This window comes from Miniopterus schreibersii (genome assembly GCF_964146895.1).
Source record: "Miniopterus schreibersii genome assembly, chromosome: 1".
Taxonomy (NCBI): domain Eukaryota; kingdom Metazoa; phylum Chordata; class Mammalia; order Chiroptera; family Miniopteridae; genus Miniopterus; species Miniopterus schreibersii.
In genome coordinates, this window is record NC_138101.1 from 138,338,059 (window position 1) to 138,351,757 (window position 13,699).

At 35.4% G+C, this 13,699-nt stretch overlaps 1 protein-coding gene across 1 annotated transcript in view; it reads right to left on the reverse strand.

The window, feature by feature from the left end:
- The window catches only part of AQR (aquarius intron-binding spliceosomal factor), an 88,997-nt gene that overhangs the window by 16,711 nt on the left and 58,587 nt on the right, over nt 1-13,699 (reverse strand). Inside the window, exons 23-27 of the mRNA XM_081161353.1 lie at nt 12,794-12,904; nt 10,181-10,290; nt 7,859-7,994; nt 5,284-5,493; nt 3,131-3,268 (exon numbers count right to left, since the gene is read on the reverse strand). Coding sequence (XP_081017479.1) covers nt 3,131-3,268; nt 5,284-5,493; nt 7,859-7,994; nt 10,181-10,290; nt 12,794-12,904 — 705 coding nt within the window. The remainder of the gene's footprint in view (nt 1-3,130; nt 3,269-5,283; nt 5,494-7,858; nt 7,995-10,180; nt 10,291-12,793; nt 12,905-13,699) is intronic.

Consider the following 13,699-nt stretch of genomic DNA (forward strand, 5'->3'; position numbering starts at 1 on the left):
TGAATCCTACCCAGCACTCAACAATCTCTTTCTGTTTCAGCCCCTGGCAGTCAATATATCACCAAAGTATGTTAATCTTACCTTCACAAAAACCCTCTTGAATCTATTCCCTTTTTTCCATTTCTACCACCACTATCACTCTAGTCTAAGCCACTACTCTGACCACTGCAAGCAATCTATTTACTAGTCCCTCCCCTTCCTGTCTTGCACCACCTAAATCACTGACACAGCAGTCATCCAATCACTTCACCTCCCTGGTGTCACACCTTTCCAATTGCCTTAGGGGAAAAAACCCTTCATATGGCTATATTAAGTTAGGGCCCATGGTCAATCTGGCCCTTGCCTTCCTCTCCTACTTTGTATGTCACCTTCTCCCATTTCATTTTCTCAGAAATGGCAAAACCATCCCTGCCTCTGGCCCTCTGCACATGCTGTTCTCTTTACTGTCTGTCTGCTTGGCTCTTTCTCATTCTTAAGTATCAGGTTAGACCCCACTGTATCTAGGCCTTCTCTGGCCTCCAACCTAAAGTGGGCTCCACGTATTCTTTTCCCTTGTGTCGTAGCACACCACAATTTGTAATTCTGTGTATTTACTTGTCTGATCCCTGTATCCTCCCACTAGCCCAGTGTACAGTAATGTTAGGCACTGCACATTTGTAAAATAATAAAATGTCAAGTATTTTTCCAACATAAGGAAATTTCATTCTCTCTTTGGTGATTACTTCTGTTTTATCTGCCTGATTTTCTTCTAGATCAGTTCTCAACATGTTTTTATCACTCTTTTCTACTTCTGATTCTGATTGCTACTTAGTGTATCTTACTCCTTGTTTTATTAAACACCTTTGAGATCTCACTAAGTACATATTAGAGTTCCTTTGTTTTATGTTTTTAGTTTTCTCCTCTTATTTTGTTTTCTAGGGAAGTGTAAAGTAGGGAGATCATATTTCTTCCCTCTTAATGCTTAACTAACTCTCTCCTTTTAAACTAATTGTTCATATATCCTATATTTCTGTGCTACTCATTTTGATATGCTTGCATCTATATTTGTCCAAGATTGGTAACTGAGCCAGATTTCCATTGGACAGGGTGAAAGTTAAAGTTCAATTCTGCACTGTTTCTTACTGAAAAAGGTTTAGGCATGTGGCTGGTATCTTCTCTAGCTCTATCTGATTCTGAATTTCCCTATTACCATGATTAATTAGGTCATCCTGCTGAGAGCTTAGGAGAAGGAGGAGTTCAAAAAGTCACACTTTCACTGAAGTCCCTGCATGGGCTCTCAGGATCATAGACACACTATGCAAAACAGAACTGGAAAAGCTCAAAGGAGACAGCTTAAAGAGTCTCCTTTTTGGAAAACTCTGAAAATGTAATGCAATTCAACTTATACAAACATATCTACAGATTCTGCTTTTGAAAAAGGAGCTTTTAACCACAAAGCAAAATTATGACAACTATATTGCGAATGTGCTCGCATGTCTCCTTGGGACAGCACAGTCAAAAGACAAGGCCTAACATGGAAATCTAACATTCTTTATTGATACAAATTAAAATAACAAAGGAAATACTAAAAGAGTTGAAAGACTGGATAATTGAGGAGGATCAGGAAGCAGGGGCCTCCTTTTTAAAATTTTAAGCAGATCTACAAGGTTTTTAAGCTCTTAAACCAGATACATGTATAAGTTGGATAAAAATAAAACTTTAAAATTAAAAACATTAAAAAATCTAAGAGATACTATCAGCACTCATGCTATCTTTAGATGTATAGTACAATGTAAGTGAAGAAAATGATTAATGAAAATGTGATAAGCTACAAGTAATATGTTTAAGAATATTCATGAGAGCCTAGCTGGGCATGGCTCAGCGGTTGAGCATCGACCTAGGATCCAGGCGATCAGGGTTCGATTCCCGATCAGGGCACATGCCCGGGTCGAGGGCCTGATCCCCAGCTGGGGGCATGCAGGAGGCAGCCGATCAATGACTCTCTCATCATTGATGTTTCTCTCTCTCTCTCTCCCTCTCCTTTCCTCTCTCTGAAATCAATAAAGATATATTAAAAAAAAAGAATATTCATGAGAAAAGCTGCATGAAAGCATAACTTGTTCACTATAATTGCATCATCTCCCCCTGTAACTAAACTGATAAGATTTAATATCAAATTCAAAGTATATTATATGTCAGCCCCAAGAATAAAATATTTAAGTGAAAAATTCTCACTAATAATTTGCAAAAGGGTAACTTCACACTACCTTTTAATAAATTAACGTATGTGTCCTATCTTGTAGCTGAGGAATCTTTCATCCAAGATAACAACAACTCTAGCACCTTGAATTTATTTAGCACCTATCTTTCAGTTAACGTGTAACACTGAAAAATTTGTCAGTTACTTTCATCAACAACAAATGCTTTGCAAACTCTGAATTCAAACCAGTATACAACCGTATTTTAAACAATCTCAGATAAACCAGCTGCAGGAAAGTTAAATGATTAGCATTAAAATCAGAGTCTAGGTCAGTATCACTAGCAAAGTCACAGAGTCTGCAAATTCAAATTTACTGCTCAGTTATTACATTCCATTTCACCGAGTCACAACACAAGCTAACAGGCTATTCCATGCCCTTTAGGTCTCTGGTTTTTATCATGTGATTAAGTCATTTAATATCTCATCCTACAGTCTAAATAAGAGTATTCCATATCCTCACATGGAGGCTTTTTATTTATTGAATGAACAAATAACGTGTGCTTAATGCAAGCATATAGATGTTTAATAGGTGAAAGCCATTGCCAAATGTTATTTTTATAGCTTTTAGTTCTGTTCAGAGATTTTTCACATATTGGAAATATATTAATGTATTTTAACAAGTATTAAAATTTGGTTAGACAATCAGATGGTTTATAATATTGTTTAATGGGTATATTACTGATTTAGAACAATTACATTTAAGGTCACTAATCATATAAACATAGGAAGTTATCATCACTTTAAGAGACATTTTTAAGTAATTATAAATGCAAACTTCAACGAGTGGTAAGCCAATCTCCAAGGGAAATGGCCTATGTTAAAAAAAAGAAAGCACAAAAAACTAACAGCTGAACAAATGATGAATTAAGGAACTAAAATATAAGTCTTTACCTTAAAACCTAACTTGACTAAATCATGTCGTTTTAAGGCAGCATGAGTACAGGTCATGGCAATAATTTTGGCTTCTTTCACCAAAAGGTATTTAGATCTGTCCAGTCCACTTCGAAGCAGTTCAGAGGCCCTAAATTCCTATGGGAATAGGAAAGGCAGTGAGAGATTATTTTAGAAAAATAAACAGTTTATGCATACATCCACACAATCCAGTTAATCAGACTTAATTCCTGAGAATTTACATATCATACACTAAGCGTAAAGAATCATAATTCTTTTCATTATTAGTTAGGTATTAATTGAATTAAAATAATAGCTGACAGTTAAGTTACAATTTGAACTGTTTTTTGTAAAAGGTAAAACATCTGTAATATTAAGAAAAATATTAGCCCCGGCCGGGTGGCTCATTTGGTTGGAGCATCGTCCCGTAGTACACCAAAGGGCTGCGGGTTCATTTCCCAGCCAGGGAACATACCGAGGTTCTGGGTTCAATCCCTGGTTGGGGCGCTTATGGGAGGCAACCTATTGATGTTTCTCTCACATTGATGTTTCTATTTATCTCTCTCTCCCCCTTCCTCTCTCTAAACATATCCTCGGCGAGGATTAAAAACAACAAATAAACAAAAACCCAACAATACTGAATAAAAGATCAATTACCACTATACTTATCTATTACTCAAGGTGCCTCCAGGAAAACTGAAACTATTTCAAGTATTCATAACAAAGGTGAATTTAATGCAGGGGACTTGTTACCCAGGGGACAGAGGAGTAGAAAGCCAATGAGGGAATGTCGAAGTAACCCAGAGATTAGCAACAGCAGGAAGTTATGACATTCCTCGACTAAGGACAAAGGGAGGAGGCTGCCCCATCAGAGCCCAAGGACAAGGGTACGAGAATAAGCTGGGACCCCAGAGGGCCAGGCCAGCAGAGATAGATGAATCCCATGGCCAAGAGAGGTGGTGTGAAATATCTTGGCTTTTCTTTTTCTTCTATTTCTTCTACATTTCTCATTGGCTAAACCCAGTAAGTCAGCTGACATGGGAAGCTGGGAAATTAAACCTCCAAGGGTCAGCCCCTGACCATGGCAGAGGATCCCCCATAGAGCAGAGCTGGGGAATGGACAAGAGATGGATGTGAGGAGCAAACAAGCCCAAACAGAGTACCTAATAACAACTTTTATCAAATGTGAACATTATATCATACTTACTTCAGACTTTTTAAATAACATCTTCATTTTGTTTTTTAAATAATTAAAACATTACAAGTACAGGTGAGGTACCCTGAATATTCCTCTCCACACTCCCTCCCCAGACAACTACTATAATAATTATAGGCTTTAATCATTTTACTTTGTTTATGTAATTATAAACATACTATAATATTGTTTTGCAGGTCTTATATTTTTATTTATTATTGCATTGTATTATTCTGTATTTACCACCCATCCACCTACCCATATCATATAACAGTATTTACTGAACATATACTATGTGTTAGATACTATTCTAGAGAGTAGGGCTATAATCATATTTAAAGGTACAAAGACAAAAGAGGCAAAGTCTCTGCTGTTCTACCTGGAATAATCCTAAACTTTCTCACTGAGGAATCTGAGTCTGAATGTGATCCCTTTGCAGGATTGTTATAGTCTTCCAATGATGTTTTCTAGAAGGAATGAGAAAACCAGGAAGCACCCCACGGGTCCCTGGGTTTCAGACATATCCTTCTCTGTCCCCTTTGTACAGTGGTGATCCTTATTTCACTTCAGTGATCAGGATCAATCATCCCGGTTAGTCAGCAACCTCACTTTTTGTCCACTGAAAAAAGGGGCGTGAAGAACTTAGAATGGCCTCATGGCAGTCTCAAATCCGAATTCAAAGAACTACCATTGAATCTTCTGATGGAAGCAAGTCTTTCTTAAATATTAAGACTTTTACACAAGAAAAGCCAGAATAATGGGCATTCAATTCATACCTTAATTTTTACTTATTTCTTGAACTAGAACTACAAATATTTGCAATAAGCTCACTTAAAAGTAACAAGCTTGTTTGTCAGATTTTAATATTTCATTTACTTCACTCAAAAAAAACCCCAACAAACCAACAACTAAACTTAAAACCTTTAAAGGAAAGTGAAAAGAACTTGAGAATCCTTACCTCAAGCTGAGTAAAGATTTTCTTAATATGCCTGAAACATCCTTCAGCAATTTCCATATCTTCTTCATAAGATCGGCCTTTAAAAATGGGTTGAGGGGCATTTGCAAAGTATTCGTGAAAAGGGAAGAAAGCAGAGACTTCCGTGGCATCTGGGGAGGCGCTGCCTTTACTTTTCACTTTGCTCATATATTCCTCCCAACGAGACATTACCTATAAAATAAGGGGACTTGACGTTAAATTTGCAGCGAACTATGTTTTAAATGATAAAATAAAAAAGAAATTACTTTACTAAGAATAAGATCTGCTAGGTAAAGGAAAAGAAAGGCAATCTTTAATCCAAAAGAACTATTTCTTATCAAAGTAACTTTTAAGATTATAGGAAAAAAAGTTCCTTTAGTCAAAAATATAGAAAGTGAGGGGAAACCTCAGGGTCATCTCATGGGACTTTATCTCGGACATTTCAGATTCTCCATTTATGCAAGACAGTTTATTATTGAGCCTTAAAACAAATTAAATCCTTATTTTTTCATTATCTCTGTTTCTCTCCATACAGGATTAAGTTCAGCTTTTAGCAGTTTTTAAATCAATTTAGCACTTAACCCTTCTCTCAGACCTTTATAATTTTTCCAATTCTCTTTAGTACATTTATAAAGAACTTCTGATTAAGCCGAGTACACATTTGAAAGCTCATTTTATGACTTTTGTGATAGAGTTCAATTATATCCTGGTATAAAGTTAACTGTGCCTCTACCGCAAAGTTCCTACTTAATTAATCTCAATTTCTGTAATTCTCCTAGGTCTTTTTCCATTACAACTTCAGTGTTTCTCAAAGTGTGGTCCTTAGGCAGACTATCTGAGAAGCTAAATAAAGATGTAGATTCCTAGATGCCACCCCCAATTGAAAAAGACTCTCTGGGGACAGAGCTTGAGAATTTCCTTTTAAACAACTTTCCCAATGTGATTCTTATATGTTGAAAATTGTTGATCTAGCCCAGCAGGGCATGGCTCAGCAGTTGAGCATTGACCTAGGATCCAGGAGATCGAGGTTTGACTCCCGGTCAGGGCACATGCCCAGGTTGTGGGTTCGATCCCTAGTTGGGGGGAGTGAAAGAGGCAGCCGATCAATGACAACTCTCTCATCATGATGTTTCTCTCTCTCTCTCTCCCTTCCTCTCCGTGAAATCAATAGAGATATATTTAGCCCGGCTGGGTGTGGCTCAGCAGTTAAGCGTCGACCTAGGATCCAGGCGATAGGGGTTCGATTCCCAGTCAGAGCACATGCCCAGGTTTCGGGCTCAATCAATGACTCTCTCGTTATTGATGTTTCTATCTCTCTCTCCCCCTCTCCTTTCCTCTCTCTGAAATCAATAAAAATATATTTAAAAACAAAAACAAAAAGATATATTTAAAAAAAAAAATTGTTGATCTATACTGAGAGTCCTCAAGTTCATAGTCCCCAAATTTATTACTTAAGCCTCCATAATTTGTCAATTATTTCTTCTACTTTTAAAAGTAGTTTTTACTGATAGTCTAGTGATTTTTATTTTGTGCCAAATATGCACTTAAGCACGAACTTTACTCCATTCTTCAAAGTTCTAAACAGTCTGAATCTAATGCAGACTACTTTGCAGGATGATGCATATCTTCCCTGTTTCGTAAGAAACCATGAAATACGCTCACTTTAAATGGACTCAACTGGCTTGCGTATCCACTTAGAATGAGTACAAACCCATTCTTTCATATATATTTTAAAATTTAATTGTTATGATTTATACCCAAAATATACAAATAGCATTAGTACAAAGAGATCAAACAAAATTATATAACGATCTTCATTATTTGATTAAGGCTTGGTCCATTTAAAATTATTAGACCAACTGGCTAGTAAAGTTTATTTGTATTCATTTTATTTGCCTTTGTTTCTCATTGGTTTCATACCCAAACTAACCCTACAAAAGCAAAAGAGCATACCTCTGAATTGAAGTCAAAACAATTTTTAATTTAAACTCCTACTTATTTAAATTAATTCTAAAACACAATTTTTGAAAATTTAAAAGGAGATGTTTTCCTTTATTAATTGATTAATATGCATAGTAAAAGTAAGTTACAAACTGCACTCTGTTACCACTAGGTAGCTAGGACATTACCTTTTGTTGAAAGAGTGAGTGAGCAAAGTTAGAAAGAAAACTGAAGGTTACCGGGAACAGAAACATTTGACATTCACAAATACTGCTTTGGTCATTTTAATTTTTTTTTTTTTTTTAATATATCTTTAGTGATTTCAGAGAGAGGAAAGGAGAGGGAGAGAGAGACAGAAACACCAATGATGAGAGAGTCACTGGAGATCGAGCCCTCAACCCGGGCATGTGCCCTGACCAGGAATCGAACCTCGATCTCCTGGATCCTAGGTTGACGTTCAACCGCTGAGCCACGCCCAGCCAGGCTGCTTTGGCTATTTTAATCTATTCACTGAAAAATAAAAATAAGCTTTCAAGAAAGATTTCAAAAACCCATCTCAGTTTCCAACTGAAGACCATATAAGTGAAGCATGATTTAAAACCCCTTAACTTCTTACCTGATATAAAAAGAAATAGCCTGCAGTCTCACAGGTATATGAAGCATCCCCTGGGACCCCTAGGCTTTTCTGCAACCGTTTGACTTCTTCTAACAGCTCTATCCGTCGAGCCAGGACGTAATTAACTCTTCCATACCTAGACATTACAAGGAAGCAAAAAGCCAACATTTGTAATGAAGAGCCTCAAGGAAACTGTCAGCAAAACATTTAAGAAAAGTTGTACTAGAGAATATAAACGACGAAATAAGAAAAAACATAGTTTATATTTAACTATAAGTAGTAGTTCTTGAATCACTTTATACCAAAGTTACTTAAAGTGCACCCTATGGATCAGTGAAAATCTGCAAATGTGCTAGTGGTCTGTAAGAAAGAAAAATCAACGACATTACTAAATACACCATTTAGTTCTACTATCAATTCTTTTTCTCTAACAAGATCTTCACAAAGAAGCAAACAGGTCAGTGCATTCCGGTGCTGGTTCATCTCATCAGACTGAGAACATACAGTTTACAGACTGACTGCCTTGAATAGCATTGTTTTATACTATTACAAAAGTAGATTCGTCTAAAGGCTTTGAAAAGTAATGTATTTTTCATTCTGTCATCCCAGCATGTGGCTTGGTCCCTGCACCCCGTAGGTTCACAAATATTTGCTGAATGAGTAAGAAAACGAAAATTCAGACAGTATATATATATATAAAATGTGGAGATATATATAATTAAGAAAAAAAAGTAGTGGAACCAGAATTGGATCCCAAAGTCTAGACATACTCTTTCCATTACAAGAAATTGCCCCTCATAACCCTCTAATAATGAAAATTATGAAAATAGTGTAAACACTGCTGTTCTCACGTTTAAAGATTCGACAAAGGAGAAAGTTATGTCCCTGACTGCTCCCGAGTTCAGAGTTTCACTTTTGAGGCAACAAGCAATGATCAAGAATAAAAAAGAGGTAAGACATGGTCTATGTTTTTAAGAATTTTCCAGTTTAGAAGGATATAAACATTAGAACAGGTAATTTTTTTCTGTGGGCTTATCTACAGTTTAATCTTTTCCTACAATGAACACATGGTAATGAGAAAAAAATTGGGAATGCTTATAGTCTGTAATAAAATCCCAAAATCTTGTGATACCGTGTTAAATTTAAAAAGCAGTATATAATGGAAGTCTATGTGAAATTTGTTCAATCATTCTGTAAATCTAAAACTATTAATTTAAAACAGCAGTGTACAAAATTATAAACAATAACAAGATTACAGCTGATAATTGAAAAAATTACTATCAAACACCTGTTTTGGATTAGTGAAATTATGGATGATCACTCCCTCTCCACTGTCTCATTAGATTTAAAATTTTTTCTTTATCAAAAATGATATCACTTTTATTGTGAAACAATATTCACTACTTTTCTTTTTAGTTACAACAAAGGTAAAGAAATAAAAGAATATGCCCAATCGATCAAGCACACACTTAACAAGACCTGGAGCTTGGTTTGTGTACCAGAAAACAAAAGTATTTTTTTCCTAGAAAATCAGTAGTACCTAAAATCATTTTAAAATCCTATTTCTGTTCTATTACAATAGTCTTTAAAAACTATACATTCTACTGCAATATAATTGTAATTGCAGTATTTAGCATTCTATCAGCACTTACATGTTCGCTGAATTCGGGATTATTAGATTTTAGACTCTAGCCCTCTAGAAAGTTAGGTTCAATATGAGGAAATACCCATGGAAAGAATTCAGAGTATCTATCACTGGCTGATACAAAATTAAGAATCTAGAGCTCCAAATAACTTAATGTGTACTGTTCTTTGCCCTCTGACTTTTTAAAAGCTAACAAATGTTTGGTGAGCTCTGTAATACAAGAACTCAAAGTAACATAATAATTTAACACTCTTTTAGTTCTTTTGATGTCTATGATCAATTTAGTCAAAGGTCATGTTCATGTTAAAGACTGTATTAAATATGTGCAGCTGTAAATTATGCCTTCTAAAACTATGCTTTAAAAATGGATTTAAATACAAACAAAATGAGCTATTATAAAACAACTTTGAAGGGAAAAAACCAAAATACTAATAGCAGAAGAAATCTGCATGGTAAAATTTTAGTCACTTTACAATATGCAATATTAAAGATAAAGTCCAGCTAAACTGGTAGTAAGTGCCTGAAATAATACTTACAATCCCAAAGCTTACACTGCCATTAATCTTTAATTGCATTTCATTAAATGAAGCAACTTTCTAATTGGTGCCTAAGACATATGCAAAGGGGGTTAAAGATTCTTTAGCAGACCATTTCAAAACTCACCCCCATTTGCTCACCTGCTGAAATCTTTCTCTGTCTCCAGCTCTTCTTCTCCGTGGCCAAGACGCAGGAGGTGGCGTTCATCAATGTCTAAGGCCATGATTTTCTCAAACAACTGGTTCAGGGCCTGGAGAATAAAACAAGGAGGAGGATGGTGAGTTTTAAAGAATCAGCATTCCTTTAAAAGTAACAACCACCAACATTCAGAAGGACAGAAGAGCATAAGCACTGTTCAGTCAGATATGAATCAAACCAAAACACAAAAGTAAACATTTTACATTAGTCCACTTACAATTTAAACAAAGTAGTATTTTTACTGAATTCTGGTATTTCTGCCTATGTATACTACGTCAAATAAATAACTGGAAACCATAAAAGTCATCTATCCACTAAATCTCTGCATCTAACTTATGAAAAGAGAAAAGTCTGGGCTCAGTTTCTGTTTTCCCCAAGTAATAACAATTACCAAAATAATGAATAATAATGCATGCCAAGTTTCATTTTACTCAACGAAATGTCCACGGGTTGCAGAGAACTGGGAAGTTTTTGTGGTTGAAGAAGGACTCGCAGGTGGTGAGTGTGTAGGTAGGACACACCGAGAGGACCACGGAGTGAAAAGGTAAAGTGCATCATTCAAATCTTAGGCTGAAAGTCTACAGATCTCTATACTGCAAGGGGCACTCATTTACTGCAAATTCTTCTGATGGAAGCCATTCAGAAGTCACTCCTTTCTACCTATGAAATGTTCTTATTTAAGGTTCCCTCAAATCTGAGTACTTATTATCTAAACGTATGCAGTTGCAAAGTTTTCCAGAATGGGAAAAGTTTCGTAGTATGGGACCATACACTAATAAAGACATCTTTTAAATATTAGCCTCCACTCAAATATTTCTCCTAATTTACCATCAGTTTAACCCTTCCCAACAAGTCAGCATCTAATCTTGTCAACATCCAGGGTGTATAATGTAAATATAGACATCCTTTGCTATCAAAATTCTACCAATCAGAGCTCAGAAACCGAAGAGATAAACATAAATTTTTAGAAATATTCCCAAGTATCCAAAAATCTTAATATTTTTCAGCCAAAACCAGAGGCCCAACTGATCAGACCATATCACATTATTTTGCTATCCAAATCTTCGCTATCTAAACTCAGGAACCACATAGATTTAGAGGGCAAAAATACTCCCACACTGCAATCTCAGAAAGAACTGCAAGATTTTGTGGTGAGTTAGAGTAATGTTGGAGAATTGCTTGAGTTATTTATATATGTACATCAAGATCTGGCAAACAAAATAGCTGTGAAAAATCAACAATTTGATAGGCATCAAGGAGGAGGATGTGATGATCAAAGAATCAAAAAAGACCCTTAGGAAATAAGTCTTTGGCTATTTTTGCAAAATAATCCTCTCTAATTATGCTATACAAATCAATCATTAATAACGGATACCATAGAAAGTCATTATCAAGTTATGACAAGATTTATTTAAAAATGCATGAATTATTCTTTATTTACTCTAAGAATTTGCAAACAGAAAAAATTACTACAGACTAAATTTTATTAAATAGAAGAAAAAATAAGTCTTTACATATTTGTTTATCAAGATAAAATCTCAATCAACCCCCTTCACTGCACAAGTTTACCACAATATGCGACCATTACTATAACCTTCAGGGATATTAACACATGACATGAGTGGACATAATACTGATTTTTAAAACCTGTAAATGAAAAGTTGACCACAAAACAGAAGAAATGACATTAAGCATTCTAAAAACCCAGTGCTTCTTTGTAGACCAACTTTTTACAGAACTGGTCAACTCAAGTCACCATTGTTAATATGTATTCAGAGACAATAAATACCTTCGGAGGTTCAGACCACCATGCAAGTTTCACAACATGTGTGCCTGTCACATTCTACATGAGGACCAATAAAAGTTACTTGTTTTTCTTCCCTTCTATGACAGTGACAGCTTCAGAACAACCATCACATCACACAGGTAGACATAAAGATACATGTTCAGCCATTATTTACAAGAAAGGAGTTGTATTTTTTTTGTGTTAGCTGTTTATAAAGCTTATATATTGAACCTGAAACCTAAAATAGTCCTTCCATGTAATACAGATATTCATATTTATACTTCATGAAGATTTAAAATTCAATCCAGTATTAATACAGTTTAGACTTAGTCTTTTAGGAATATTTGTTCTACTAGCAGAAAAAAAGCTACTAATGCTTTTTATCTCAAAGTAAAAGCTCTAGCTTAGCACATAAAATGGGAGGGGTAGGAATTTAATTTAATCCAAATATTTGACTACATATCTAAATATTCGTCTTAGCTTTTCCACAACTTGACCCCCTCAATTAGAAATAAAAAATTGTTTTTTTTCTTTTCCTCAATATAGTCTGGTAGCGACTAGTGATGATCAAAGAGTCACTCAACAGTGAATACTATACGCATCAGCCTTTCCTGGTATCCCATGTGCCCATGACCAGGTTAGCACACAAGCAGAAATCTCCTTTGTGCCTCATGCACTGCCACTCCTTTCCCCTCCAGGTCTACTCTATCCATTTACGTGTACACATACGCACCTGTGTGTGTGCTTGCTCTCTCTCTCTCTCTCTTACCTGATTAGAATGAGTAACAATCAGAGTCCTCTGCTCTGGAAAATTGTGGTATATATTGGATATGATCTGAACTGCCACATCTGTTTTTCCTGTACCTGGTGGGCCCACAACCTAAAAAGAAGACGAACATATAGCAAACTATTAAATTATCACATTGTGAAAATGTTAATTCTAAAACTGAAAGATAAAATGTTTAGAAATCATCCAATCTAAACAACAAATAGGAAAAAAAGATTAAAACAAATCATATCCAGAGCCTCATGAATCTATAATACTAAAAGATCTAACATTCATATCACTGAAGTCCTAGAAAAAGAAGAAAAAGCATACAGTTGTAGAAAAACTGTTTGAAGAAGTAATAGCTGAAAATTTCCCAAATCTGGCAAAAGACATAAAAATCTACAGTATCAAGCTCAGCAAACTCCAAACAGAATAATCCCAAAGAAATCTATGCCCAGACACATGGTAATTTACTGTTTGAAAACTAAAGACAAAGAAAAAGTATTAGTAGCAACCAGAGAAAAATGAAACATGACATAGCAAAAGGATGTTTCAAATAACTGTGTAATTCTCATTAGAAACCTTGTAAGTCAGAAGGATGTGGAATAACATTTTTAAAGTGCTGAAAGGAAAGAACTGTCAGAGCAGAATTATATATCCAGTGAAAATATCTTTAAAAAATGAAGGTGAATTAAAGACCTTCTTACACCAAGAAACCAAAGATAATTCATTGCTAGCAGACCTGCACAATGGTGAAAGAAAGTCTTCAGACAGAAAGGAAATGATACTAGAGGAAACATGAGATAAAGAATTAATGGTAAGCATAATAACAGATGATTCTTCTTCTGTGGAGTTCTTAAAAATGTTTGGCCGGGCCGGCGTGGCTCAGCGGCTGAGCGTCAACCT